Source organism: Anabrus simplex, chromosome 4 (assembly GCF_040414725.1).
Source record: "Anabrus simplex isolate iqAnaSimp1 chromosome 4, ASM4041472v1, whole genome shotgun sequence".
NCBI classification, from domain to species: domain Eukaryota; kingdom Metazoa; phylum Arthropoda; class Insecta; order Orthoptera; family Tettigoniidae; genus Anabrus; species Anabrus simplex.
Genome location: NC_090268.1, coordinates 66,165,774 through 66,191,105, shown reverse-complemented (window position 1 = coordinate 66,191,105; position 25,332 = coordinate 66,165,774). Strand labels below are relative to the sequence as shown.

Genomic DNA, 25,332 nt, shown 5'->3' with positions numbered 1-25,332 from the left:
GGAGGATGTACTTACTATTGCCTGTGTCTGTGATGGTTGGTAGTGTTGTAGGTTGTATGTAGCTGAAGAGCAGAGTATTAGACGAGCACACGAACACCCAGCCCCCGAGTCAGAAGAATTAACCATTCGCAATATCCACCTCAATGGCTAAATGGTTAGCGTACTGGCCTTTGTTCACAAGGGTCCTGGGTTCGATTCCCGGCAGGGTCGGGAAGTTTAACCATAATTGGTTAATTCCGCTGGTACGGGGGCTGAGTGTATGTGTCGTCTTCATCGTCATTTCATTCTCATCACGACGCTTAGGTCGCCTACGGGAGTCAAATCAAAATACCTGCATCTGGGGAGCCCAACTTATCCTCGGACACTCCCGGCACTGAAAGCCGTACGCCATTTCATTTGTTTTTACCGTTCGCAGTTATAATCCCAGGCCCGGCCGGGAATCGAGACCGGGGACCTCCGAACCAAAGGCAAGTGCGTTGACGGTTCAGCCTAGGAGTCGAACTGTAAATTTTATTGTATGACTTCTGAAATAATTTTTGGAAAAGTGCTATCATACATATCGTCATATAAAGAACCTGTAAGATTCATAATTATGCACTTGTAAAACAAATTCACCATTCGTAGACATTCCTGTTATCTATGACGTAATTATCGCCCTTTCTTTATAACACTGATTTAAAAGGGGTAGTTATCTAAAATGATGTCTACTGTTTCTAGTTTCTGTTCCAAACCAACCGTTTTTCTCTATCACACAAGGTTTTGAAGAAGTCGAAAAACTTATTTTTCATGAAATAGCGTTCATCGAAAATTGTTTTAATTGTTTCTTCGTTATTGTCCACACAAAACTGAAAATTTTCATTTGCATCTTTTTATTGTCAGTGAAAATGGTGGATATTATAGTGTACTTTTTGTACAATTGGCTTTACGTCGCACCGACCGAGCTAGGTCTTATAGCGACGATGTGACAGGAAAGGGCTAGGAGTGGAAAAAATCGGTCGTGGCCATTAAGGTACAGCCTCAGCATTTGCCTGGTGTGAAAATGGGAAACAGCGGAAAACCATCTTCAGGGCTGCCGACAGTGGGGTTCGAACTCACTATCACACGAATGCAAGCTCACAGCTCACAGCTGAGCACCCTTAACCACACGGCCAACTCGCTCGGTATTTTAAAAGTATGATAAACCAAACATATATCGATGATCAACATGGACCAATTAAAATATTAAATAATCCTAATATAACACGACGCAAAATATTGTATGAAAATACTTTGAGGAAAGAATTCAGAATATTGTAAAGCTTAATTTAGTTTTATCGATTATCGTTTTCAAACTCTAGTTAAGCACAAACTGCTATTAAATCTAATTTTATTTTGATTGTAAGCTGTGATTTACTCACATTTATGGAAAGAATATTAAGTCACCAGTTTCTCAACAACACATTGTTGATAATGTACAATGATTATCTGCAAAAATTGTGTGCATCAAAGCATTGCACAGTATACTGGCACTTCTAAGATTCTCTTTTGGGCACTCAAAATTTTTTTTCTTCTTCCTGCACCCCCTGTGAGTGGGGGACGCAGACGAAGAATACACCCGCGCCATCCCCTGCCTGTCGTAAAAAGCGACTAAAAGGGACAACCAAAGGATGATGATGTTAGAACCATGAGACTACTTGTGATTAGTAGCATTACGTGCGGAACACCAAAGTTCGACGTTACTTGCGACTAATACCACCTTGCGAGGAAAACCATGGGTCTACGTTACATAGCAGCAGTACCATTATGTGAGGAACACTACGGGTCAGGCGTTGTTTGTGATAAGTGTCGTCGTGTGCATTCCCCTGATCGGTTCCACTGTGCTCAAAATGGGTCTGCGTTACCTATGAGTAGAATCACTTTGTGAGAAACACCAGTGATCTACGTTGCCTGTGATTAGTATCACTATGTGAGAAACACCACTGATCTACGTTGCCTGTGATTAGTATCACTATGTGAGAAACACCACTGATCTACGTTGCCTGTGATTAGTATCACTATGTGAGAAACACCACTGATCTACGTTGCCTGTGATTAGTATCACTTTGTGAGAAACACCACTGATCTACGTTGCCTGTGATTAGTATCACTTTGTGAGAAACACCACTAATCTACGTTGCCTGTGATTAGTATCACTATGTGAGAAACACCACTGATCTACGTTGCCTGTGATTAGTATCACTATGTGAGAAACACCACTGATCTACGTTGCCTGTGATTAGTATCACTTTGTGAGAAACACCACTAATCTACGTTGCCTGTGATTAGTATCACTATGTGAGAAACACCACTGATCTACGTTGCCTGTGATTAGTATCACTATGTGAGAAACACCACTAATCTACGTTGCCTGTGATTAGTATCACTATGTGAGAAACACCACTGATCTACGTTGCCTGTGATTAGTATCACTATGTGAGAAACACCACTGATCTACGTTGCCTGTGATTAGTATCACTATGTGAGAAACACCACTGATCTACGTTGCCTGTGATTAGTATCACTATGTGAGAAACACCACTGATCTACGTTGCCTGTGATTAGTATCACTATGTGAGAAACACCACTAATCTACGTTGCCTGTGATTAGTATCACTTTGTGAGAAACACCACTAATCTACGTTGCCTGTGATTAGTATCACTATGTGAGAAACACCACTGATCTACGTTGCCTGTGATTAGTATCACTATGTGAGAAACACCACTGATCTACGTTGCCTGTGATTAGTATCACTATGTGAGAAACACCACTAATCTACGTTGCCTGTGATTAGTATCACTTTGTGAGAAACACCACTGATCTACGTTGCCTGTGATTAGTATCACTATGTGAGAAACACCACTGATCTACGTTGCCTGTGATTAGTATCACTATGTGAGAAACACCACTGATCTACGTTGCCTGTGATTAGTATCACTATGTGAGAAACACCACTGATCTACGTTGCCTGTGATTAGTATCACTTTGTGAGAAACACCACTGATCTACGTTGCCTGTGATTAGTATCACTATGTGAGAAACACCACTGATCTACGTTGCCTGTGATTAGTATCACTATGTGAGAAACACCACTGATCTACGTTGCCTGTGATTAGTATCACTATGTGAGAAACACCACTGATCTACGTTGCCTGTGATTAGTATCACTATGTGAGAAACACCACTAATCTACGTTGCCTGTGATTAGTATCACTTTGTGAGAAACACCACTAATCTACGTTGCCTGTGATTAGTATCACTATGTGAGAAACACCACTGATCTACGTTGCCTGTGATTAGTATCACTATGTGAGAAACACCACTGATCTACGTTGCCTGTGATTAGTACCACTATGTGAGAAACACCACTGATCTACGTTGCCTGTGATTAGTATCACTATGTGAGAAACACCACTGATCTACGTTGCCTGTGATTAGTATCACTATGTGAGAAACACCACTGATCTACGTTGCCTGTGATTAGTATCACTATGTGAGAAACACCACTGATCTACGTTGCCTGTGATTAGTATCACTATGTGAGAAACACCACTGATCTACGTTGCCTGTGATTAGTATCACTATGTGAGAAACACCACTAATCTACGTTGCCTGTGATTAGTATCACTTTGTGAGAAACACCACTGATCTACGTTGCCTGTGATTAGTATCACTATGTGAGAAACACCACTGATCTACGTTGCCTGTGATTAGTATCACTATGTGAGAAACACCACTGATCTACGTTGCCTGTGATTAGTATCACTATGTGAGAAACACCACTAATCTACGTTGCCTGTGATTAGTATCACTATGTGAGAAACACCACTGATCTACGTTGCCTGTGATTAGTATCACTATGTGAGAAACACCACTGATCTACGTTGCCTGTGATTAGTATCACTATGTGAGAAACACCACTGATCTACGTTGCCTGTGATTAGTATCACTTTGTGAGAAACACCACTGATCTACGTTGCCTGTGATTAGTATCACTATGTGAGAAACACCACGAGTTTACCTGACGCCCGTGTGTAGTACCACTATGTGAGTAAAGCCATGGGTCTGCGTTGCCTGAGAGTAGTACTATTATGCGAGGAACACCGTGGGTTTGTGTTGCCTGTGGGAGTTACCATAATGTGTGATACACCGTGGGTCTACATTTCCTATGATTAGTACAACTATGCCACGAACCTGTTACGCAGGCGTAGCAGGGGGAGAGGTGATACTCCCACGTGGCGCGTCCCAGGTGGCGGATAGGGGGGTCCTAACCGGCTTGCCGGCGGACTTGAGGGAAATAAAATACCTCTCGCGGACCAAACACACTACCCCCTGCGGGTGGGGGACGCACATGTAGAATACACCCGCGGTATCCCCTGCCTGTCATAAGAGGCGACTAAAAGGGGCGACCCAGGGCTGACTGAATTAGAACCATGAAACTTATTTTGAATCGTACCATCACGCGGGGAACACCATAGGTTGCCTGTACTTGCGAGTAGTACCACTAAATTTGGTACGAAATAGGTTTGTGATTAGTAGCAGTAAAAGCCTGGCCTGGTGGATTCCAGTACCCGTGCGTCGTACCCATGTGTGCAACACCGCGGGTCTGGGCGTAGCCTGTGAGTTGTACCACTATATGAGCAGCACCGTGGGTCTGCGTTGCCTGTGATTAGAACCCACTATGTGAGGAACACCACGGGAATACAGGCGCCCGTAGTTAGTACACCTAGGTGGGGAACCTTCTCGGTTTGCGTTGACTCTGAGTTGGGCCATTGTGTGAGACACACCATAGGTCTGCGTTACTTGTACGTATTGCAATACTTGTGAGTAGTACCATCTTTTGTGGAACACCGTGAGTCTTCGCTACTTCTGATTTATACCCCAACATGACACATACCATGGTTCTATTTTACTCGCGACATGTACCATTCTGTGGGGCCTTAGACGTGGATTTTGCACCCCCTTTAGACACCAAGCATCATTGTGCTTTATAAGTGGTTCCTTGGTCGGTAATAATGTTATTTTCGATCTGTATTGAGTCCGATCCACTGGTTTTTGTTTGTTTGTTTTGTGTTTTGTTGAGTTCCTATCCATCCATTCATTCTTTATGCCATATTTTATTTTTATTTTGGTCAGTGGATGCCTTTGCAATTTTTGTTCTTTCATTTCGTACCATTAGGGGCCGATGACCTTCGATGTTAGGCCCCTTAAAACAACAAGCATCATCATCATCATCATAGTACAACTATGTGAGCAGCACCATGAGTATACGTGGCCCGTGATTAATTCCACTAAGTGAGGAACACCACTGGAATACAGGCGCCCGTGATTGGTCCCACTATGTGAGGAACACCATGGTTCTGCATTGCTTGTGAGTAGTAACCTTGCCGGGCTGAGTGGCTCAGACGGTTGAGGCGCTGCCCCTCTGACCCCAACAGGGCAGGTTCGATCCTGGCTCAGTCCAGTGGTATTTGAAGGTGCTCAAATACGTCAGCCTCGCGTCGGTAGATTTTCTGGCACGTAAAAGAACTCCTGCGGGTCTAAATTCCGGCTCCTCGGCGTCTCAGAAAACGGAAAAAGTAGTTAGTGGGACGTAAAGCCAATAACATAATTATTAGTAGTACCCTTGTGTGCGAAACACCATGGCTTTGTATTACCTGTGAGTAGTGTCGTTGTGTGTACATACCATGGAGCTACTATACATTACCTGTGATTAGTACCATCATGCGAGAAACGCTATGAGTCTAACTTACCAGTGATTGGTACTACTATAGTAGGAACACCATGGTTCTGTTTTACCAGTGATTACTACTGTGAGGGGCCAGTGACGTGGAATTTGGACCCCTTTGAACAACAAGCATCATCTCTGAAAACAAGGAATTGTGAATTAGATCCACTGACTGTTTTGGATTCGATGTCATTTTATCATCATCATTCGTTTTAAATTTTAGTCAGTGGATACATTTTTATGTTTTACGAAGTAATTATCGTGTCATTTCGTTCAATCTCGTACCATTAGGGGCCGATGACCAAACTGTTAGGCCCCTTTAACCAAGAATCATCATCATCATCATCATCATTATATTATTTCTCTTCCCTCTGGAGGCCCAAAACCGTGTTGATTCGGTGCTAATTATGACGTGCTTCCCTTTGTTTCAGGAACTGGTGTCGCGGCACTCACGGCGGGGACTTCGTACGATCTTGGTGGCCGTGGCTATTGGTGTCCTGGTACTGGTTCTCATCGTAGTCGGCGCCGTCCTGCTCAGCAGTTCACCTGCAGGAAATGCCGCGCGGCTGGATGGCAGCAGCGTTCGGCTAGAGGAAGTGTTGGACGGAAAACTCACCACAGCGGGTTTCAATGGCAGCTGGGTATCAGGTACACTTCTTTTTACCAAAAATATCATAAGAACTTGCCTGTTTCTTACTATTACGTAAAATAATACACGCTTTGGATACATGTTTGATTAGTGATAAAAGGGCCTGGAGTGTGAGGGTGGGGGCACAAAATAGATTGAAATTATTTCCAAGTCAAACATGTTCAATGTTAACGCCATGAACTATCCCATTAAGAATAACATTGAGTACACAAATTCTTCAGTTGGTACATTTCCTGTTCTTACCAAAATAGGATAGGATAAAAATGTAGAAAAGTCTCTTTAAATCAGATTACGTAAAAGCCTTAAGTCAGTAAAAGGCTTATTTGACTAACACAAGACAGATTTGTGTCTAGGAAAGTTCCCTATTATAAAATAACAATTAAATGGACAAGAATAAGAATTTATAAAGTTATCCTTTGTTTAGCCCAGGTAATTCTAAGATCGTTGGTGCCATTCTGGCTCATTTTGAGTTTTAGCCGGGGTTTTTAAGACCAGGTGCCCTTCCTGACGTACGAGAATTTTCAGATGAAGATTCCAATCAGACATCGAACCTCAGTCGTTCGAGTAGAAATCCACCTGCTGAGCCACTCTTCTAATCACGCCTAAATAATAATAATAATAATAATAATAATAATAATAATAATAATAATAATAATAATAATAATAATAATAATAATAATAATCCAAGACCTCTACTTTCTTAATCAGTTCACCCTCCAGGATTGTTTTTTTTTCCCCTGGCTCAGGGAGGGTTCCCACCTCTAGCGCCTCAAGGGCAGTGTCCTGGAGCGTAAGACACTGAGTCGAGGTATGAAACTAGGGAGGATGACCAGTACCTCGCACAGTGGCCTTACCTGCTATGCTGAACAGGGTCTTGTGGGAGATAGGAAGATTGGAAGGATAGATAAGGAAGAGAGAAGGAAGCGGCCGTGGACTTAAGGTTAGGTACCATCCCGGCATTTGCTTGGAGGAGAAGTGGGAATCCACGGAAAACCACTTCGAGGATGGCTAAGGTGGAAACTGAACCCCCTCTACTCAGTTGACCTCCCGAGGTTGAGTGGACCATGTTCCAACCCTTGTACCACTTTGCAAATTTCGTGGGAGAACCGGGAATCGAACCCGGGCCTCCAGGCTTGGCAGGTAATCACACTAGCCACTACACCACAGAGGCCGCCAAGCGAATTAGAGTGTCACGTGCTCAAAGCGATGATTCTCAGCTGTATCATTTGGATTTCTTGACCGGGTACGCTGCCACTCATATCAGCAGTTCCTTGGATGGTCTCACGAGGCTGAATAAAGCGCATTCTAGCCCTCAGTCCAAAATTAAAATCTTTGGACTGACCAAGAATCCAGAGTCGCTGTCTAACAGCAGACACTCTACCCCCACTCTTGGGGCTGCCTGGAGCCTTATCAGAATCTAGTAACTAATCTTTCGAAACGGAAATTTAATTTTACATCCCATGGTATGGAGCTAGATCAAATTCACTGAAAATATATTACCATTAATGCTTTCACGGCCCGTACTTATAGACATGATATAGGCTTTTAGGCTTATGTCGTGTCAAGAAAATAAGGTGAAATTCTTTACGTTTGCTCTGCACCTTCAGAAAAAAATCTCGACTGTTCACGACCGAGGAGGACTTCGCCAAGAATGAAGTTTGAATTTATACGTTAATAATAGAAGAGGAAATGGTACGTTCATTCGTCACCAGATGGCACACTGTACGCGGTACAGGGCTAGTATTCGAAGCGGACGCTGACGGAACCATCAGAATCAGTCCGAGAGCTTACTTTGCAAGTTTTCATTCACCACCCTGATGGGGTGGGGTGGGCCACCTAGAGGGTGTCGCCCTCTCTCTGGCCAGGAGAGATGACGGGTTTGAGAAGGAGTGAAAAAAGAGCTGAGCTAAGTCGTTCAAATCACGGTAGGTACCGTGCTTCAAATGAACGAGGTAGTTTATTATGAGCTATCTGAACAACAGCACTTGCGGTGCGAGCTAGTACGTGCATTTTACAATAGATGGTGCTTGCTTAGGTCTTCGTCCTCTTAACATTTTGTATGCTCGCGTGAACGACCCCTTCAAAATATTTGAACGAACTCATACCAGTTCAAGTAAACGAGTCGTTCGAATGAACTAGTTAGTTCATGAACGACTCAACTCTACGAGAGGGAGTCACATAACATAATATAACATATGAAAGTATGACATTGATGAAAGCCTGGAATGAAACGTCTCGAGTTAGGAAAACTACGTTTCAGATTATTAATTTACTTTTTGTAACAGGTAGCCTTCCCTTTTACCCATCAATTGTGTAACCGCACTTGGCTTGATTACACAAATTTAAAACAAATAATAAAATAATGACATCTTAAACACAGTAAAAGAAAACTTAAGGTTCAACAAAACCTCCAAGAACAAAACGTAAACAAACAGGTTAGGAAACATGACAACTACAGAATGGATGTGGAAAGCGGCATGGAACCCTGAGAGGTAATGGAACGTAGCCTTTTGCGAAGAACGAAAATGGAGAGGGTAATTGCCCTTGGATTACACACATTTATTTATTTTTAGAATAAAGGAAACAAATCAAAACTCAAAATAGAAAAATCTTTATAAAGGGAAATTAAAGATTTAGCCGCGCCTGCAGACATGCGTAGTGCACTAAAAGAAATTTAATCACTGAATTTGAATGCCAATAAACATTATCCAACAATACATGTCGATTAAAATGAGGGCTAATCCCAATCTACACAACAGTATAAATAAAACCAAACACGGAGGTACAGAAATCTTGCATCAGAAGTGGCGGCAATAAGGATAAGCGCGGGGGCCCGTGGCTTGTGAGAGGCCCATGACTGTTTCTTACTTCAGTACCTGAAGAGTGATTTTACATTTTGAAAACGCTACAGCACACACAGTATTATTTGTATTACAGAGGGTTATTCCAAACTTAGGCGTCGTAGTGGAGAGCGTTTTCTCGTCAATAGGAGTACGGTAGTTATTTCTGAAAGAATGTGGGTTTCACAACCTGTTCCAATAATAACAACCCCTTGCTGCCACTCACAACAATCAACAAGGCTTTTGAAGTAATTAGCCAGTTTTGACAATCCAGCAGTTAGCGAGGATGCGATAACAAAGACACCCTTCTTATCTAAACACTAAATACTGAAGTTTCGAGCTGGTTTAGATCCTTCGGCAATTAGTGTAGCTAAGTAGGCCTACGATAGATGGTTGAGTTGTAAATTATTTGGCCCCTGGAACGAGATTATTTCTTAATATTGTGACGGTCAGCGTGTTTTGGTAACTGTAATTGGAATATGCATTTCTTGTGTGTGTGTTCGTATCATATAAGTGTTTCATTTTAATTCCTTCGGGTTTAAAAACTAAATTGTGTAAATTATTAGTATTATCATCGTCGCCGTTGCTGTTCATTATAGTAATATACAACCTTATGCTAGGAAATGAACTTGTAACTTTCCTTATCAGAAAACGAGGGGCACGTTTTCAATTATTGCAGGGGTGTCCCAGCCTTCTTAGCGCCGCTATTGTACATCACTATCTAAAACACTTCGGGTAATGTGCATAGATTTTCCATACCGTACTTTTGCAAGGTGACACAGAAATACCGGGAGGCAAACCAGAGGGATAATTACAGGTTACGAAGTTAAGAAAAAAAGGTATTGCCTCCGAAACAAAAGGTATAAGATCTTAGCTGAAAAGCTAAGTCATTTCGACAAGTTTAGCGGTGAACGGTGAACTCGAGGATAAACTCCTGCGTAAGAAAAAGGAAATAATACATTTGAATGAAGTTAAAAACGGAAATAAACGTAAAACATTGCTTACCCTGAGGCCGCGTTTCCCACGAGGGGGACCGAAGGAGGAACACGTCATCTAAGATGGTCAGATGATCAGAGACACAGATCCGACCACGCTCCCACCGAAGGGAGCGGGGTAAGACCCAGAAACAGGAAATGGTGCAACCATCAAGAGAACCAATCAGAATATAGTATTTACCTTCGACTTTCACATTCACCAATTACATTTACGGTAATCATATTTTCTCCAGTCAGAAGTCTCTTCGTTCTTGCTGACACAGTGATAATAAATGTTCAAGAAAATACTTAGTTTACGCAACAGGGAACGCACTTCCCGAAATGCGCGTGCAGTATAGGGTGTTTCACAAATTTAGACAAAAATACGAAAATATTAAAATTCATAGATAAATTATAATTTTGATACAACACATAAATAAGAGTTTCTAAAACAGAATTTAAAATGATCTGGTTGGATCCAGGTTTGCGAGAACGAAAACATTCTTCCAAGTCCAAAGGTCCAAACAGAACAAAATCTTATAGAAAAAAATCTTTCTTTCTTTATCTGTTTACCCTCCAGAGTTGGTTTTTCCCTCTGACTCAGCGAGGGATCCCACCTCTACCGCCTCAAGGGCAGTGTCCTGGAGCGTGAGACTTTGGTTCGGAAGATAAAACCGGGGAAGAGGACCAGTACCTCGCCCAGGCAGCCTCACTTGCTATGCTGAACAGGGGCCTTGTGAGGGGATGGGAAGATTGGAAGGGATAGACAAGTAAGAGGGAAGGAAGCAGCCGTGGCCTTAAGTTAGGTACCATTCCGGCATTTGCCTGGAGGAGAAGTGGGAAACCACAGAAAACCACTTCGAGGATGACTGAAGTGGGAATCGAACCCACCTCCACTCAGTTGATCTTCGGAGGCTGAGTGGACCCGTTCCAACCCTCGTGCCACTTTCCAAATTTCGTGACATAGCCAGGAATCGAACCGGGACCTCTGGGAGTGGCAGCTAATCACGCTAACCACTACGCCACGGAGGCGGCTAAAAAATTTCAAACAATCAAATAAGAAATTGTGATCAATTCCCACTGCTGTCTTTATACTCCCACAAAGTGAGACATTAAACATAATCGAAAGTTAAGATACTCTTAGCGAAGTACGCGTTCTACTCAAACACTAAAAGCGTCTTAAAAGTTCTTCTTCCATGTACCCATTGTCGAGGAATGTGAGTGTACGTTAAAATTCAAAGTCATATTAAATAATACCTACTTGCAGAGGTGCCAACCTTTGAAGTAGGTTATCAGTAATAAAAACCCCTGCCGCCGCCCCTCAAAAAAATTTTCGAGTCAAATCCAAAGTATCCTTCTACTTTCTCGATAATGACACAACCTTTGCCCTTTCCGAGAGCAATCCATTCTAAAGTATTTCGTATTACACCAAAAAATTTGCACATTAACAGTTAGTTCTGTCGTAAAACATTCTTTGTAGCTTGTTTTGCACCCAACAGCTGCTTTTCACAGTGGATTTTCTTGAATCATCCATCCCCCTCTGATGGCATTTTCGCCTTCTGAACCATAAGCGATTCCAGTGCAATGTGCTTAATGTAGGCTTGAATTCCCTCTGATTTTTCCTAGCAACAGTGAAACCTCTTTCTGTGGTCCTGTGAAGTACACTTAATAATGCAAATACACAACATTAATTAAGGTTTTATAAATAGAGAAGAGCAGAGTGAAGCTCCTTCAGTGACAATGAATTCCACAACGCTCACGGGTAGCAAGGGGCAGTGGCGATCGAAGTATCGTTGCCAACTCACAAGCGTTGAAATAAGGAGGTTTGAGCAGTAATGCTCGTAAGGATTCATTTTTCCTCCTTTCCTTTTTTTCTCCCGTAGAAAATTATTTGTTCATGATATTGTTGTTTTTTCGTAATATTTTTAACTTTGACCGTAATGCCGCAATGGTGAGGTGAAATCCGTAATAATTACAGATAATCCGTACTTGATATCTGCATGACATCTGAAATTAAATCGAAGTTGAGAAGATACGAACTAACTTAAAGTGAAGAAAGTAGCTTTCAGGTTCGAATTTCGGTCTCTCTTTTGGGTCATTTACTTTGCCGGTGCCGTTTAAGCCCACCCAGCTATTAAACAACAAGTCAGAGTTGTGTCACACATCATTTGAACATTCAGATTTGTTGGTGATTATTATTATTATTATTATTATTATTATTATTATTATTATTATTATTATTATTATTATTATTATTGTTTTAAGGGGCCTAAAATCCATAGTTATTATTATTTGCTGAATATGATGTGACATATAAATAGCTTTTGATCATGAAAATTGACTGTCAGAGGGATTTGTTTTATTGCAATGTACTGAATTTTGCATGCTTGCCTGTCAACGTTTTCACATTATGAACCGTAAATAGTTTGGACTAGTAGAGAGATTGGTAGGGTGTTGGTCACATTGTTTTGTACAGCATTTCTGCATCTTGCTTTACGCATCAATATTAGAATGAAAATTATGTTAGCTTGCCATGCACTACTGGGTCTTAATATGCTTCTTGTACTATTAGAAATTATGTTTTGTCTATCAGTGTTCCTGTTAATCTACAATACTATTTTAGTTATAGGCTTATTTGTATGGTGCTCTTAAATGTATCATGATTAGTGCCCCTGAATTTTAATATCAGATGGGTGTGAACACTATTGCCATGTCTTCTGTTTAATTTTACATACTGTTGAGGCTACTGCTTTCATGACAGGATTGTTTCTCTTAAAGGCGTAGGACTCCAGAGCATAAATATATGAAAAAATTAATTTTCTCTTTTTTTAATGATTACAATAGAATAATATTATTCCTTCCTTGTCCACACCTGCAAAATGTTGGAAAAACAACTGACTTGATTTTTGCCAAACTTCGCAAGATGGAAAATTTGTTTATGGACATTTTATCTTGGAAGCATTCTGGTACCTTTGGTCCTGTGAAACATAAAAGGCACAAAATTATATTTCCCTTAAGAAAATAGGAGTTCTAATATACTTACCAACAGACTTTGTATGATTCTATGAGGTGTCCTTGAAAAAGGTTCCAATATTTACAGAGAATGCACCACGCAACAAATGAAGGAAAGAAGGTCCTATAAACATTGGTCGTAAACACAATAGGCCTATCTTTGCAGTTATGACCCGCTATCACTACCATCAATGATCACCAGGTCTTTGATCTACTCTTCACAACATATGCTCAATGTGAGAGCCATCCACTGCAATGCAAACTTCCACCCTATGTCACATGGAATCATGCCTTAATTGGAACACTACTGACTATTGCCGGATTGCATTGAACACGCATTCTCATAGTTCATACACATCATTAATGGGGACCACATATACAATGGTTTTTATATGCCCCCAAAATCAAAAATCTAAAGGATTAAGGTCAGGTGAATGAACAGGCGAAGTTATTGGCCCTTCCCGGCCAATCCATCGCTCAAGGAAGACCTGTGGGTTGTGTCGCCTAACCCTACGATGATAATGGGCCGGTGCCCCGTCGTATTAAGACCATAACACAACAAGCTAGAGGGAACGTATTTTCCCATTTTTGTTGCATACAACCCTCTATAAATTATTGGAACATCGTGTGATCATTGATAGTTGTAGTACGGTAGTGAATCTTAACTCCAAAGACATTAGGTTTGTGGCTAATTTTTGTAGGACATTTTCTTCCCTTCATTTGTTGCATGCTGCCTTCTCTGTAAATAATGGAACCTTTTCCAAGGACACCCTGTAGAACTGCTAACGAATATTGAACGGATAACTAGGTTATTTGTCTGGCTCTTTGGCTGAATGGTCAGCATACTGGCCTCTGGGTCAGAGGGCCCCAGCTTTAATTTCTGACCCAGAGATTTTAACTGCCTATAGTTAATTGTTACGGCTTAGGGACTAGGCATTTGTTTGTCCTCACACATTCCTCTTCATATTCACACAACAAACCGCACTACCAATCCCCATAGAAACACAGAATATTGTAAATACATCCCTCCACTTAGGAAGGGCATCCGGCTGTAAAATTGGGCCAAATTCACATGTGCGATAGAGTTCCCACCATTGTGAGAAAAGCGTTAGAAGAATCCTACTAGGTTATTTACAATACCTGAGTGCGTATGTTTTCTCATGCTTCAAGTATGCTTCTTCTTATTCTTATTCTTATTCTTCTTGAGGCGCCTTCTCCTATCGGAGGTTGGCGGTCCACATAGCGAGCTCCGAACGTGATATTGCAACATGGAAAGCATCATCTGAAGTGCAGTTGTGCCATCTTTGGATGTCCTTCCATTCGAACTTTGTTGTCATACACTTTGATCTTTCAAAAACTGCCGGGCTTTCTAGTCGTGGCAGCGTTCAAAGCATTCCCCCCCAGAGATCCGAATGGGGGAATAGAAACTCCAGATAATTTTACGTTAAACAGAGCCATGCCATATGAACTTAAAGGGATATCCTTCAGGATCTTTAATGCAGTGGTTTCCCGTTGCCATTCGCATCCTAATGCCAGTGACCAGTTGTAGGTTCTTCTGCTTTTTGGGACCATTTCCTGTTCCAAGGACAATAGAGTGCCCTAACCTCTACCCGCTCATCCACCCTGAAGGAGACTGTTGACACTTGGTAGAGAGGATCTTCTTATACCAGGAGATACTCGGTCCCTTCATTCATTAGCCGCCTGCATATAACAAAATTGTTATAAACAGTCATTGCTCTCTCTCTACTGTGGAGAGGTGAATGTCAGGATTTCACCGTCATTGAAACTGAGACCATAATGGCTTTTCTCAGTTTTTCTGGATCTTCAGAGAGGAAGTATGCTTCAATTCTGCATAAAATCAAGAGAGACAGTCAGTTTTCCGTAGCTATCAATGCCGGTAACAGAAAATATTACCCCTACCCCTATATTACTCTAAAGTTAATGAAATCCACTTACCATTAGTGGCATGTTTGGAAACTGTCAGGAAAAAATACTTGGCCAAATTTCTCAGTTTTGCTGTTTGTCAGCAGTGAAAATAGAACTAACTTAAAAAAGACCCTGCAAAAGGGTAGCGTATGTTACAAATTAGCTGATTAATTAATTAATTAATTAATGTGGAAGGGTGTGGATTTGATTTCCTGTCAGGAAGTTGAGAAATTTAAAAACAGACTTCCACTTATGGACTTAATGGATGTACTCAACCCTTTCCACAAATGAGTACCTGTCAGAGTAATTCTGTGAACAGGCTATAAAATACAACCATATATCACAAAAAAAAAAATCCTTGAGAGGAAATAGCTGAGTTAATATAAAAACACTTCAATTCAATGCTATTTATAAACATACTGCTTTTAAAAATCAGTCTAAATTGACTTGAAGGAAGTTTATTATACAAAAATGTAAGACACTTCTTGTTCTAAAAGAACAATTTGTCATAATATTTCTATGATAACTGTTTAACAGTGTTTTCATACAAGTGCCTGATGATGAAAGTCCGATTGGCAATCAAAATCTAGGAAGGAAAAGGAAGCTATGCTATTTCAAAAACAAACTTCAGGATCCCTTTCAACCTCCAGTTTGAGCTTTCTTCTTTTTTGCTTTTTTCCCCACTTACATGGGGTGGGCATTCTTGTATCGTTTTCTCACTTCCGACGATCCATAACCTGAAGGCCGAATTTTGTGAGGCGTACGGTGCCTCTCACACTGTGCAGCCAATGTGTTTGTGGTTGTCCTCAGGGCCTAAAATCTTTGACATTTAGTTGAAAGGTGGTTTTTGCTGTTGAGGTGTCATTGTGAAGTACATGTTCATGCCATCGTAGGTGTGATTCCTGCATTTTCTGCACCTTTTGTGCAACCTTTAGTTTCTTGCACACATCATGGTCTGGTTGAGTCAAGTCAGTGGGCCATCACTGCATCTTCATTTTGATTGCATGAAGTATCTGTTCATGAACATTTTTCCAGTTTATTGGTTATTAATGTAGAACTTATATCACACTGTTTATTAACAAGAGCAGTCTAGCAATAGTTACATTCATATTTCAATTATTACAAACACTGCATTTGTACATAATTTGGATAAATAAGCTTAATGCAATCAATGTTTTAGACTTAATTTGAATAATCATACAAAGAATGACGTGTCCCCTATAGGAATAAATTAATCCAAAATTACAGACTTTCTATGAGTACCAACTGAATGTTATTTATTTATGTACTGGTACTCTTCCTTATTGCCTACTACATTGGGAATTGATATTAAAAAACAAATTGTCGTGTCCATTAATGGAAGATAATCAAGTGCAGTGACAAATAGATTACAATTTTGAATATCTCAGATATATTTCTTAGCTATACTGACATGAAACATTTATCCATTTTTAGTTCAAGTCTTAAGTCTACATAATTTCCAATATCTGATGATTTGTTGTCGTGTTGTTCATTTCTTGAAAGAGCCATTCAGTACTGAGATTGTCTTATTTCCATGTTTTATTAAAAATATTTCAATTTTAACTTTATACTGACATTTTGCTGCCTTCTTGTTGGGATCCTCAGTGGTGTGGTTTCTCTGTTTTCTAGCCTTGATTAAATTTTGCAGTTTCATTTCCACTTCCTCTGTGCACTATGCAGTTACCTACATACTTTCATTTTGTCTCTCTTCTCTGTATCTTTTGTCAGTGGTCTTTATCTCTCTTTCAAGACGGCTTCTGCTCTCTTTTTTCTTTTTCAAAATTCCTTTTGTTTTCCTGCTGTTGTTCATTTTCTGAAAACTACTTAGAAGAATAGGTTTATACTTGTTAACACATTGTGATGGCACTCACTGGTTCTTAGTTCACAAATATCTTCCATTTCTCATTCTTCCGTCAAGAGAACGTGTTTGTATCAATTTTGCACTGCTTCAGATGTAATATCTGGCTGACCCATTGGTACATCTCTGTTGAATTTCTGCTGTTGAATCATTGAATAATCAAAAGATATCCACATACAAAACCAGCATATGTAATCCTTGTTGTTGCAGAGATAGGTAGGCCTATCACCCTCGAAGAAATCGTAGATGATGAATTTAGAACTGAGGATGAGTTCAACGGCACATGGGTATCAGGTGAGATGGTGTAAATTAAATGGTTTCGTACAGAGCATGATTAAATCATTCTGCCTAACTAACCAATCTAATACAAGAATACCAGTACCTAAAACAAAGGCTTTTGTTGAATGAGACTGTTATCTCTTTGAATACTAATAATCCATAGAGTTGACAGAAAGCATGAGAATTCCCTACTGGTAATGGATATATCACTAACAGGTATTAAATGTTATTAATTGTATTAATCAACAGAATGTCCTTCTAACATGTGATTAAGTTCATAATTTATATTGCAGATGCTATTTATGTTTCACTAAATACCTCTATATCAATTAACAGACTACACCAGAATTCATTAAAATATTGTGTTGCCTTAAAAAAGTATGTACTGTATTGTCCCTATCATGAGCCAGAGGCTCATGGGACCTTTTGTCACCAATAAATAAATAAATTAATTAATTAAAACTGAACTACATGATTTGTGAGTAAGTAACCTCAGAACACAATCTCGGGCGTTTCTAAAAATATGTCGATAACGATCGAATATAAAAAAGAAGAACAGTTAACAACAATATATTACTGTATAATTATAATAATAATAATAATGGTCTCAAGAGAGAAAAGAAGCACACAGCAAACGAATGAAGGAAGTGTGGGCACAAAGAAAGGCAAATGCCTGCCTCTAAGTACTTTGCGTAGTCCTAATGGGCTCATTCGCAATATATATATATATATATATATATAATAATAATAATAATAATAATAATAATGTGCTTTAGACCAATAAAAGCGTAAAATGCTGTTTTGAGTAAATGTTAAGTGAAATAAATAAAGATATTCTGCAAGACTATGTGGTACGTCTTTATTACAGCTACATAAATTGATTACCTGGACGTGATCAAAGAAATAATGGAAAACAATAGCTCTGAACAATATTGCAATGCCGGCACGAGTGATGTTAAGGTTAGCAAAGTTATGATTAAAATTCTGCTGTTCTGGACCAATAAACCAGAAATTTAGTTTTAATAGCTCAAAGCACAATTCTCAAATAATAAATTAACATCCAAAGGAATCAAATTCAATTAGGTACTTGGTGTCTCAATTAGAGCCGAAGTATTGAGACATTATCAAAAGTAATTATGCTAGTAATTATGCTGGTTTCAGAAGAAATCGTAGCTGCAATGATCAAGTTTTGTCTCTTACCACTCACATCGAGGCAGGCTTCCAAAAGAAGTTAAAATCAACAGCGGTCTTTATTGATCTGACAAGGGCATATGATACTGTCTCGCGACATGGACTAATTCTTAAAATCCTGGGAGTAATTCCCTGGTTGGAAATTGCAAACCTAATTTCCAACATGCTCTGTGAGAGAGAGTGTGTAGTATTCCTAGGTGATTCTAAAAGTCGCAAAAGAAAATTAAATAACGGTCTGCCACAGGGATCAGTATTGGCCCCAGTTCTCTTCAACCTATACATCCATGACTTACCACCAACCACAGCTACTAAGTTCATCTATGCAGACAACATTGCATTGGTAGCTCAAAGCAGAAATTTTGAGGATGGAGAAGGCATTCTTTCAGCAGACTTGGTCAAAATGGCAACTTTCTTCAAGTCTTGGCGTTTTATCCCAAGTACTTCGAAGACCAAGGTTTCGTGTTTTCATCTCAGCAACCGACTCACAAACTATGAGCCATCTGTCTTATTCCTTGGTGAAAAACTAAAGTACAACCTGTTCCCAAAATATCTAGGAGTCACACTGGACAGAACTCTGAGCATAACTCTGAGCTACAAAGAACATCTCACCAAGCTCTCTCACGAAATTGCTACAAGGAATAACATCCTACACAAGCTTTGTGGCAGTTCCTGGGGAGCCTCGGCTGACTGCTTATGATTAACAGGTATCAGTCTTGTCTACTCTGCAGTGGAATACTGTGCCCCAGTATGGCTGGAAAGTGCACATGTGCATAATGTGGATACTAAGTTGAATGATACCATGCGCTGCATAACTGGTACTGTAAAGTCAACACCTTGCCACTGGTTTCCCGTACTTAGTCATATCCCACCACCCCACCTGAGGAGAAAGGAAGCTCTGCTGAGAGAAGCAAAGATGATCTGGTCATCTCCCTCATTACCAGTTCACCAGGAATTTTGTTACCCATCGCCACGACGACTTTGATCTAGGAGACAAGCAAGTATACTCGCTGGCCGACTCTTGAGGGATAATTTTAATCTAAACGAGAGCTGGTGGGATGAGTGGTCAATTTCAACATCTGGAACAAATGCTCATGACATAAATCCAACCCTGAAAATGAAGGAATTCAACCTTCCAAGAAAACTATGGTGTCGCCTCAACAGACTGTGAACTGGGCATGGACACTCCAATTTCTTATGCCATAAGTGGGATTGGATGGTTTCTCCAATGAGTGAATGCAGTGAAGAGGAGCAGACCATGGACCATATCATCCTGCGCTGCCCTCTTCATGCCTACTCCAGAAGCCCCAGCGACCTGTTTCATCTTTCAGAAAGTGCTGTAGAGTGGCTGAAACACTTGGACCTGGACTTATCAATTTGTAGTTATAATCACCATATGATTAAATAAATAAATGCTAGTAAATATTCTGCAGCCAAAGAAAGGCTTCTCAACATTTTTAAAGGGAATGAAGGTAAGAGAATAAAGAGGTTAATGACAGGCATTGACTTAGGGGACTTAAAACTAAGCCAGCTACTGCATAGAATGCAATTCCTGGCCAGTCCAGATAACTCAAACAAAGTTTTAAGGACACTATGGTTAGAAAAACTCCCAGATTCAATTGAAAATGCATTATTAGTTAGCAACAAGGATGGAGAAGGTTGCAGTATGGCTGATAAGATACTAGAAATGAATCCGCATAGCAAACTTTAACTTATTGTGCCACAAAATCCTCTTGTCAGTGCTCTAGTATGAGCGGTGCAACAAAGGACGACCTCGTAGCAAAGATTGCTGCTTAGGAACAACATATTGCAGCTATCCCAGACCTGTAGTCCCAGGCATAGTAGGAGTCATAGCCGGTTAGACAGAAAATTTAATCCAGAAGGTAAATTTTGTTACTATCATTCTAAATTTGGCTCAAATTGCTACCCTGATAAATGTAAACAGTCATGCAGTTGGAAGGAATCAGAAAACTTCAAACAGCAGCAGAATTAACAGCATATTCTGCTGAAGAAAGTCACAAGTTGTGCTGCAGATCCCAGTTATTTGGAGGGATAAAGAAACGGGAGTGAAGATACTTGTAGACAGTGAGCAGATGTCTCAAAATGGCCCACAACAAAGCATGGCAATGTAGATAATTCATATAAACTGTATGCTGCTAACAATACAGAAACACCACCTTACAGTATCAACATTTTGACTGTGAACTTTGGATTAAAGCAAAAGATTCAGTGGCAATTCATAGTAGCCAAAATAAAGAAAGGCATAATTGGAGCTGATTTTCTCAAAGAATTTCATTTGAGCCTGTAGATCTGCATAATAACAGCTGATTGATGGTGTAACTGCACTGTATGTTAAGGACAATGTTAAAGTTATCACAGAAGGGGATGTTGTTAGCATTGTGAATATGAATTTTAAATTTGGTTACCTGCTTGCTGAATACCCAAGATTAACACCACCAAATTGGGTATGGTATGTAATCTGATAAGTCGTGATATAACTTAAAGCATCATATTGTCACTGAAGGACAACCAGTATTCTCCAAATGCAGGCAGTTAGATCCTAAGAAGCTCCAGATAACCAGTTCATGCTGGATAACAGAATAATCAGACCCTCAAAATCTCAATGGACAAATCCAGTGCATATGGCTAGCACACAGGATGGTTCACTGAGACTCTACAGGAAATATAGATTAAATGAGAGGACTGTTCCTGACAGCTATCCAGTACGAAGAGCAGACGATTTTCAGCACATCTTGAATGGGAAGATTGATTTCTCAAAAACTGAATTATTTAAGGCTTACTGACAAGTCCCTATAGCTGAGGAGGACAAGAACAAGACTGTGATAATAACCCTCTGTGGACTTATGAATTCAATGTCATGAGTTTTGGATTAAGTAATGCTTCGTCCACCTTCCATAGATTCATCAGTGAAGTTTTCCAACTTCTGAATTTAGCATTCCCATATCTTGATGACATTCTAGTAGCTTCCACATCATTAGAAGAGCATAATAGCCGTCTTCAGTTGATTATGGACAGATTAAATAAATATGGTCTTCACATAAACACCTGCAAATCAGTGATGAGTGTGGAAAAACTAAAGTTTCTAGGGTACTTCATCACAGCAGAGGGTGCAAGACCTCTCCCTGAGGAAGTTGAAACAATTCTGAATTATAGGCTGCCCGAAACAATCCATGAACTCCATACCTTTCTCAGCATGGCTAATTTTTATCATCGTCATCTGAAAGATGCCGCTAAAACACAAGCAGTTCTCTATGAATATTTTAAATGGTCTAGAAAGAGTCATAGAAAAAAAATTCCATGGAACTAGAAAGAGAAGCAAATGTTAAATACTTAGCAACTGCAACACTCCTAACCATTCCTAACCCTGAGTGTAATTTAACCTTACTCACAGATGCTTCTGAAATTTCCATTGTATCTGTGATACAATATTGTATCTGTGATACAATAGTATGAAAATGATGTGTGGAAGCCCATCGCATTTACTCCAAGAAACTGAGTGATGCTCAGAAGGCTTGCAGTATATATGACAGAACTCCTAGCAATTTACCAATTTGCCATGCTACGGTAACCGAGTAGACCGTACAGCCAGGGACTCGACGCCGAGTGTTGGGCGGCGGAAAATAACCTGACTCCCCACAAGAGCCAACGGCTTCGGGCGGATGAGCTCTTGTGGGAGGCTAATGGGCCCTCAGCAGAGGAAATGCTGCTGAAATACCATTGAGCTGCAGCGTCTGTACCCCAGAGGGGCGGCTGCAAAAGGCGTCTGTTCTCCAGGTTAGGGGCGGCCTAATTATATGCTGGCAGTAGCTATAAAATGCCCTCAACGACAGACGAAGCGACCCGTCGGTTGAGGAATCATTTGTCGCATCTATGGCTACGTCTCTTCTAAATTCGGAACATACTAGGGCGTCCCCTCAAAGCGACGCGCGCCACTTACGCCCGAGTGACGTGATAAATGAGCAAGGGTTACCTACTCATGGACGGGGTAGGCTAAAGAAGCTAGTTCAACCCAAACAGCTACTGAGATTTGCTACTCTCAATATTGGTACGTTGACAGGCCGACATCGTGAACTAGCAGAAATGCTTAAAAACAGACGTGTCAACATTGCCTGCATCCAGGAAACCAAGTGGAAAGGTTCAAAGGCAAAAGAAATCGGAGATGGCTACAAACTCATCTATCATGGTACCAGTACACGAAATGGTGTAGCAATAGTCGTCGACCAGAACTACTGCAACAATGTCACCAGTGTCAACAGGGTGTCAGATAGGCTTATGTCTATCAAGATTGACTCAACTTCCATCACTGCCCACATTGTATCTTGCTATGCACCTCAAACTGGATGCACTGAGGATGAGAAGGATGAATTTTGGAACAGTCTGGATGCCCTCCTTCGAGCAATTCCCCAGGATGAGTCCATTATTCTTGGAGGAGATTTAAATGGACATGTCGGGTCTCACAAAGAAGGATATATGCGATGCCATGGAGGACATGGGTTTGGTGTGCGAAACGATGACGGATGTCGGATACTCGATTGCGCAGAGGCTCATGATCTGATTGTTACCAACACATATTTTAAAAAGAGGCCAACACATCTGGCTACTTATACAAGCGGTGGTCATGCTACTCAGATTGATTATTGGCTAATCCGTCAACAAGATTTTAAGCTGGTAACGGACACTAAAGTAATTCTGTATGACAGCATTGCCCCTCAACACCGATTGCTTGTCCTCGATATTCGTAGCAATGTTACACAACCCAAACCTAAACCTAAGACGGGCCTGACCGAATTAAGTGGTGGCGGATGAATGCCCAACGAAACGAGTTGATGACAGCCTTGGCAAACTTCTCCGTGAAGTCCGATCAATCGGTTCAAGACATGTGGAAAGATGCTGTGGAACAAATACATCAGGCGGCGACAAAAACGTTGGGAAAAACCATACCCGGACGAAAATATATTGATAAACAAACCTGGTGGTGGACAGACGAAGTCAAGCAAGCAATCAAGGAGAAAAAGATAGCCTACAAGACTTGGTGGAACTCACGTCTTGATACTGATCTTCAGCAATATCGCAACCTGAAATCTGCAGCAAAAAGAGCTGTAGCTGCAGCAAAGGACCATTATTACCAGTCACTATATGACCAGCTTGACACACCATCAGGAGAAAACAATATATATCGTCTTGCTAAGTCCCGTCACCGTTCAACTCAGGACATTGGACACGTAATGCACATCAAGGGAGCCGACGCCAAACTGCTACAAGATCAACAATCCATTCTCCAGCGTTGGGCAGATTACTATAATAACATCAGCAACAAAGAATTTACGCATCCACCAATTTCTAGTCCTGATCCTATCGTAGGCCCTGTTCCCTCAATTACATCCGAGGAAGTAATGCTTGCCATTAGCAAAATGAAAAATGGAAAAGCAACTGGTCCAGATGACTTACCAGCGGAAATCTGGAAAATGCTCGGAAAGCCAGCTTCAGAGTTCCTTGTCTCACTCTTCAACCAAATCATCGCCGAGAAACAGCTTCCACACACGTGGACAACTAGCACAACAGTTCCAATCTGGAAGGGAAAAGGAGATGTGAGTGATTGCTCGACCTATCGCCCTATACGACTCCTCTGTCATACTTTCAAGATCTTTGAACGTGTACTTGACAGCAGACTCAGATGTATTGTCTCTGTAACACCAAACCAGTGTGGATTTGTTAAGGGATGCAGTACCATCGATGCAATCCATGCCACACGCCTCTTGATGGAAAAGCACAGAGAGAGACAGAAGAGTGTACACATGGCATTTCTAGACCTAGAAAAGGCTTTTGACCGTATCCCACACGAACTTATTTGGCGAGCTCTTCGCTGTCATGGCGTCCCTGAAGAGTATGTAAGCTGGGTGCAACTTCTGTATCGCAATTCCACTAGTGTTGTCCGGAGTCCTGCTGGAATCTCTCCGCCTTTCGATATCACTGTGGGTGTTCATCAAGGTTCTGCCCTTTCACCATTGCTATTCATCCTCTGCATGGATACGGCAACAGCTGACATACAGACTTCACATCCCTGGACCCTTCTTTATGCCGATGATGTGGTACTTGCACAAGAAACCCGTCCTGAACTCCAGCATCAGGTTCAAACGTGAAAGGACAGACTGGCTGAAAATGGACTGCACCTCAATATCCAGAAGACAGAATACCTGGAATGTGGCCCCCAAACCAGAGGTACCATAAGTATCAGTGAAGAAGACCTGCAGAAGACCATGCAATTTAAGTACTTAGGATCTGTCGTCACCTCAAACTGTGACACCACTCCTGATACTCGGATGAGGGTAAATGCAGCTTGGCTCAAGTGGAGACAGGTCACTGGAGTCCTCTGTGATAAAAAGATGCCTCAATATCTAAAGGCAAAAGTTTATAAGAGTGTGGTACGGCCAGCAGCGATCTATGGGACTGAATGTCGCCCCATGACGAAACAACAGGAGCAAATGTTGACAACCATGGAGATGAAGATGCTTCGATGGTCCATGGGGCTGACCCGATGTGACCACATAAGGAACACGGACGTCCGGCAAAGGTTTGGTGTCGCGCCCATCATAGACAAAGTGAGGAAGCCCGTCTCCGCTGGTACGGCCACGTCATGAGAAAACAGGACGACTCAGTTGCCAAAACAGCGCTCCACATCAACCCAGAGGGAACAAGACCACGAGGAAGACCGGCAAAGAGATGGACTGACAACATCAGGGCAGACATGCACAGTGTTGGCTTAACACCAGAAGATGTCAACGACAGACAGAAATGGAGGAGATGTAGCAAAGCAGCAGAC

General features: G+C 41.1%; 1 protein-coding gene across 1 annotated transcript in view; it reads left to right on the top strand.

Annotated features, from left to right (window-relative positions):
* Positions 1 to 25,332, top strand: part of ome (dipeptidyl peptidase 4 omega) — a 545,964-nt gene that overhangs the window by 423,150 nt on the left and 97,482 nt on the right. Inside the window, exon 2 of the mRNA XM_068227167.1 lies at positions 6,176 to 6,392. Coding sequence (XP_068083268.1) covers positions 6,176 to 6,392 — 217 coding nt within the window. The remainder of the gene's footprint in view (positions 1 to 6,175; positions 6,393 to 25,332) is intronic.